General features: G+C 44.8%; 1 protein-coding gene across 1 annotated transcript in view; it reads left to right on the forward strand.

Annotated features, from left to right (window-relative positions):
* BACH2 (BTB domain and CNC homolog 2) overlaps window positions 1-5,298 on the forward strand; it is a 327,340-nt gene extending 322,042 nt beyond the window's left edge. Inside the window, exon 7 of the mRNA XM_081038640.1 lies at window positions 782-5,298. Within this exon, the coding sequence (XP_080894766.1) occupies window positions 782-1,243 (462 nt within the window). The 3' untranslated portion in view covers window positions 1,244-5,298. The remainder of the gene's footprint in view (window positions 1-781) is intronic.
* The last annotated feature ends 1,502 nt before the right edge of the window (window positions 5,299-6,800 follow it).

A 6,800-nucleotide genomic window follows, 5' to 3' on the forward strand; every position in this document is an offset into this window, starting at 1 on the left:
CCCTGCCCGACACACTCACAGCCGCCCCCATTAGCAATATCCCCCACCAGCATAGTGCATTTGTTACAATCGGAACCTGTATGGACACACCAGAGTCATCCAAAGTCCCCAGTTTATATTAGAGCTCACTCTTTGTGTTGTACGTTCTCTGGGCTTGGACAAATGTGTAATGACATGTACCCACCGTTACAGTATCACAGAGCAGTTTCACGGCCCTAAAAGTCCTCTGTGCTCCACCTTTTCATCCCTCCCTCCCCTCCCCGCCCCAACCCCGGGCAACCACTGATCTTTTTCCTGTCTCCATAGTTTTGCCTTTTCCCAAACGTCGTATACTGGTAGTTGGAATTGGTCGATTATTTGTAATCTTCAAAAGTGGCAATCTTATACATTTGGGGGAGATTTTTGACTACAAGGTGTTGGACCAAGAAGTTTCCCATAGATTCTCTGCAAACCCCAAATTCCAAAACACTGGAACCTCGACTCCCTGCAGTTTTCTGGTTGGTGGTGATTCTGCTGTTCACTTGGCCAAGCCACTGAGCGGGACGAAGAGCTGCCAACAGGGTGTGTGGTACATCTGGATGAGCTACCCATGGGAGACGTGGCGGAAGTGTGTGTCCGGGCTCCCTGGATGGATAGTTTTTACGTGTCTAGGTCTCGACGTAGTCTTTCCTAACTCTAATGTAGGATGCAAAAGCAAACATTGGAAAATCCCCAGAAAAAGAGGTCTTGGGTCCTCCAGTTGAGCCTTGACCGGGCCTTCTCTTGTTTCTCTGATGTCCAGGTGTGTGAGAAAGAGAAGCTGTTGTCAGAGAGGAACCAGCTGAAAGCGTGCATGGGGGAGCTGCTGGACAACTTCTCCTGCCTCTCCCAGGAAGTCTGCAGAGACATGCAGAGCCCCGAACAGATCCAGGCTCTGCATCGGTATTGCCCAGTGCTCAGACCCGCGGGTCTCCCTGCGCCCTTAGGCATTGAGCAGAACCTTGCCGTCCCCCAGTGTGCAGTGGGGGAAACCGTGCCCTGCTGCTTGGAGCAGGGTGCAGCTCCCCCCGGGCCTCCCTGGGCCCCCAGCAACGCCTCAGAGAATTGTACGTCTGCCCGGAGGCTGGAAGGCACTGACCCGGGAAACTTCTCAGAAAGAGGACCCCCTCTAGAACCCAGGAGCCAAACGGTGACAGTGGACTTCTGCCAGGAAATGACTGATAAGTGTACAACTGACGAACAGCCCAGGAAAGATTACACCTAGTGACGGCCTGCCTTCCAGTTCTCACTCCTCTCCCACCCAGGTGTTCTTCAGTCAGCCTGTGGCGCGGTTCCTCTGTTGTCTGGAAGAACCGAGAAGAAATTTGGTGCACACTACAGCGGTCTTAGCAGCAATACTGTTTCTAAGTATTCCCTCTCTTCACGCAGGAGCGATCGTTACCTTCACAATGGTGCTACCCCTTGCCCGGCCCGGCAAGGAAAGACAACAGTGAGGACACTGTCTGTCTGTGGGTTAATTTCAATCTTAACAGGGATAGACTAGGACACCTCTAGGACCCAACCACGGATTTTTTTCTCAGTGGCCCGTGTCACAAACCCTATCTCAGGAATTTCTTCTGAATGTTCAATTTTTTTCATTGAAGACAGCTTCTATACACATCAAAGTTTTATAGCTAGACTGTACATATTATATATAATATATATAAAATATATATCTCTCTCCATATGCAAAAGTCCTGCATGCCTCAATTTTCTCATCCTACAACTGGAAACTTCATTTCTCATTTACCAACAGGTTCCAACATTCCTCTTCTTTTGTCTCTGATGCTAGAACTAGTTTGGTAAACTGTTAACATGTCCTTTTTCTTGCTTCGCAGTTCAACTTCAATTAGTACTTATTTATGGACAGAATTCAATGTTGGAAGCTTTCTTTTTGAGGTTTTATGTTAGACAGCCTTTTTTTTGTTTGGTTTGGGCACCGTCCAATGGTGTCGTTTAAGTGCGTGTTGTGGGTTTGTCTGTGTGTTCCTTGCAGATACTGTACAGTCCTGGTCAACTTTGCCACTTGCACTGAGTTTTGGGTCAAACCTATTTTCTTAAATGAAGTTGTAACTTCAGTATAACTCAAGTATACTGTATATTCTTTGCTTTTCGTTAAAAAGTAAAACATTTTAACTAATTAAAAACCACTCAGGTGATAATTATGTAGGAAAAACAATCTTGCCAAATAACGAATTCATCCTAGGATGTGTCGACAATAATCTGCTTGAATATTTTTCTATTTAACCTCCTCCCCACCTCTCCCTCAGCAAAGTTGAAATGCAGAGAGTTCAGAGTCGATGCTGGATGTTCAGATTCCTAAGTGAGGGGAGAGTTTGGGCATCTCACTCGAAAGTGCATCAGAACAGTAGGAATCCAGGATTTTATACCAGAACTCAGCAGGCATTGTCTCCTGGAAATCAAGTTAGAACTGTTTTCTCACCGGGGAATTAAGTCCCATTCATTCAACACTTCATTAGGCCTCGTTTGCTCCTGTAAGGGTCGTGCGCAGTAGGACCTTCTCTTCTGAAGGATATGGCTGACCAGCCACCCAACTTCCCTGCCCAGGACTGGCCCCCCAGGAGACGTCACCTAAGGGGATTTGAATCCCATCCCTCCCATCCCGGGTACTGCCTCTGAGTGGCTGTCCTGGGTTAATGCAGCTCACCCAGAGTTGAAGAGAGCAGGGTAGATGTGAGCCTGAGGTCTGTCCCTGATGCAGACAGAAGCATTTCTTTCTCCCTTCCTTCTCCAAATGTTTTGAGTTGAATTCTGAGGTTTTCCACCTTTCTCTTGTCCGAAGGCAGATTTCATTCTCAGGCTTTGGACATGATACGGCCAGGAGCCCTCCCTGCCCCTCCCCCACCATACACACACCTACCCTCACCTGATGATGAGTTTCTTCTCTTGCTGCAAAACTGGTTGGTTGGCTTGCATCACACAGAGAGCAGCTTCCCTTGGCTCTGGGGGCACTTTGGCCCCTGGCCACGTTTACAGGAAGGTGTGCCGAGGTCCTGCAGCCAGCCTCAGAGAAGGAGGAATCAGCTCCCTCCCTCCAGCCGGCCCTCCAGCCTGGCTGTGGGAAGAGTCCCTAAGGGTTTGATGCGGGGGTGGGGGGTGGGCAGTGGGGACTAGATGGTTGGCTTTGTTTCTTTATTTGTGCCATTGTTTGGACAATACTAAAGCTGCATGTAAAAGAGGGAATTAGTATATGATGTAGGCAAAAAGTGAAATCATAGTAACATATGTTTTAATATTAACTTTTTTCTGTACAAATATTAGCTAAATGTTTAAATATGTATGAATGCCAGAAATTTGTTGGTTCATGCGGTAGGGTTGGGGGAAAAAAAAAAGGTTTTTCTTTTAAACTCTTTCCACTTTTAAAAACCTGCCTCTGGGTTTTTGTTTCTTTTCTCATGTGTGTATGTATGTGTGTGTGCTTGTCTGAGACAGATTTTGATAACGCTCTGTTGGAGCTACCGTTTTTATGACGGTTGTTGGAATGTCTTGGCCTAGTAGACCGGCTCTGTGCTTCACCATGAGGTTTGCCTTTGTGGAAAACTGGTGACAGCTCAAATTTAAATTCAATGTGAATCACGTGATCCATCACAGGTATGTGTTATGGTGGAGTCAGCCAACAGTATTTTGTTTCTTAACTTTCTTGTTGCCTTTTTAAGTGACCTCCTCCTCTTTTAAAAAAGCAATGTTTTCTGCTCAAATCATAACCAGGTCCAAACCAACTTGTTGGCGTGATTTACCCTGGTCATAACTCATGTGCAACTGGTAGTCTTGACCACATTCCGTCCATCCCCCTTTCTGTGGTTGGGTCTGCACACACCTGTGTGGCAGCCATTTCCGGGAGTGGGGGAGTCGCTTTCTCTCCACCCTAACTCAGCCCACATCCTCCTTCTGCTCACACCCGCCTCACTTTTATTACTTTCCCAACCAAACCCCTGCCCTGGGAACTGTTTAAAAACACTGCTTGAAAAACTGACTTTCAATTTCTTAAGAGATTTTGAACAAGTTGTTGCGATTTTGTTCATTATCCACCATGAACACTGACTTTGTGCCATGTGCTATGTCTGTGTCTGTTACTGCTCTAAACCATGTGTCTGTCAAAATTATTTCTGAGTTGATTCAAAGGAAGGACTAGCTGGGGACCAGAATCCAAACGGCCTCCAGTGGAATTTTAACAGCCAGTTGTCTACTTTCCCTGGGATCCCTTCCTTTTATGAAAAGGAAGTTAACAACTTCCAACACTTCCAAGGGAATAGTGTTTGCAGCCTGGTGACAGTTAGTTGTGTTTCTGAGAGTCTTCCTTACACACAGAAAGGCTCCTGCAGACAAGGTCTGTTCAGGATGACCCCAGTGACAGCTGTGTTGGGATGAGCGTGGATTAGAGATGGCCCTGGGGCCAGTTAACATCTGCCTGCATCTAGTCCTCCCCTTGGGTCTCCCTTTGTTGTACTTGTGTCTCCAGATGCCCTCACTTCATTCAGGTTGGTCAGGCTTTGGGCAGGTGAGTGCTTTGCTGTATGTGTTTGTTTCTCTGCGTTATCTGGGGGTGCCTTGAATAATTAATTGAACTTCATTACATACTGATTCTGGAACAAAGCAGTTGGGGGGGGGAAAGGGAAAAAGAGCTGGTGAAGTTATTAGGCCATTCTACGACTTCTCTTCCTGGTTCCCTAACAAAGACTCACGCTGCAGGAGAAAACGTTGTTTTGTATATTGTACAAGTAATTTATTAACTGTCTTTCTAAAGGGATGCTGCTTTTAAGAAGCACTATGATGTGGGATTTAATCCTTGTAGTGCTTTCCCAAGGAATTAAAAAAAAAGGCTAGTGGTTAATATGCCAACTGCCACTTCTTATAAAGGAGGGCAGGGAGCAGCCAGATGGCTTCGGGAGAGGGCTGCTCTGAGGCAAGCGGCACAGTGTGAAGTTCAAGGCTGTTGTCAAGTGGTCTAAACCTACACTTACTCTTGTAATACTTTATGATTGCCATTAAAGAAGCAGAAACAAACAAAGACGTGAAAAACTATAAGTCTTTTAAGAAACTGCCAGATCCTGCCCTACAAGCTGTGGAGTAGCATGAGCCTCTCAGAAGGAGGAAAAGCCTGCAAAGCTCTTTCAAATCTCTTTTTGGCTAGCTAGTTCGATACATTATAGTCTTAATAAATGACTTCAAAATGCTCCACGACTGCTTACAGTTTTGGAGGAGTCACCGATTTAGAAGGGAACAAGAAGCAAGTTTTGTCCTCAAATCACTGTAAATAGACTAAGGAACCTTTTAAAAAAAAAATATATATATATATATATATATATGTGTGTGTGTATATATATGTATATATGTGTGTATATATACGTATATATGTGTATATATATACATATATATGTGTATATATACACATATATGTGTATGTATATACATGTATATATATACATATATATATATATATATATATATGTATATATATACATATATATATATGGCTGTTCACTGGATCATGAGTTAGTGTTTCTTCCCAGAACTGAGGATTTTGATGCAGGTTGTTTCTGGTCCGTCCACAGTGCAGTGGCTGCTGTGACCCTGGCATGCGTGTGGAAGTCTGTGTGCGTGGAGGCAGGCATTCTGTGTTCACGCTGTGTGTTCTTAATACTGCCCGAGCCATCTCATGACCCAAGCATCGAAGACTGATGCTGCAGAATAGACTATACTTGTACACAGGTAGTGTGTGCAAATAGTATTTGTACATAGAAAAGACCTATTGTGGCAGACTGAGGATAAATTATTCAGCCGACGGTGCAAAAACATTTCTTGCAAAGAAAAGTAAGTGTATAGTATTTTCCTACACTCCACCCTGGGAGATAGTATTTATATCAAATGACTATCCGTGTATTTTAATTGTAATATGAAATGATGGTGCCATTTGTGAAGAATACCCACTTGGTTGCAGAGGCCCACTTTTGTAGCTTTGATACAATGTTGTGGCGTGGTGTACGCATTTCACTATTAAGCAATGGATAAGCAACTTGGACTCTTATTTTCATTCCAGTTTATTAACCTCAGCAAAAACAGTGGCACTCTTTAGAAGCAGAAGTGCACCAAGACCGTTCATTTCAGGTAGACGCGCATTCGATGCCAAACACTCCCCCGGGGACGATCAGACACGTGTATCAGGAAGGAGTGAAGGGACTTGGACAAAGGTGTTTTGTACAGATGGATGCTAAGTCTTCTACCAAAACATGTCTGCAGACAGAGGGGTGACTCTGCTTGAGTCGTAAGGCATTTTGCACGTGGGCATGCTGGGGTGTCCGTTCACACTCTGGCATAAAGGACCTTACACTTGTAGTGAGTGATCAGGAAGACTCCAGATGTATTCGGAAGCTTCGAATGCTGGTTAGCTACAGGGAGCCGTTCACGGCAAGCACCACCTTTGCTTGTGAGGCCCAAAGGGCCTGTGAGAATTTGTTCCAGAACCAGTCTGATGCAAGTGCACCTCTAATATATGCCTTACAAACTCCAGAGGCCATATTCAAAACAGGGTCTTCTCAGTGTATGCAAGGGGCTGCAGCCCCTCTTCTCTTCCTCCCCAGGTTGAACAATACGGACAGTTTTCACACATATCTACCTGTATAACCCTCTGTACCTCTCATAACTGGTCAACGACTGTAACAGGTTACATCAGGTGTTTTTCTACATACTTTTTACACAGATTCTATGCGATTAATGTAACTTAATTCAATGCATCATTTTATTGTACTAGTTCTTAGGCTTGT

The sequence above is a fragment of the Rhinolophus hipposideros genome (genome assembly GCF_964194185.1).
Source record: "Rhinolophus hipposideros genome assembly, chromosome: 3".
NCBI lineage: Eukaryota > Metazoa > Chordata > Mammalia > Chiroptera > Rhinolophidae > Rhinolophus > Rhinolophus hipposideros.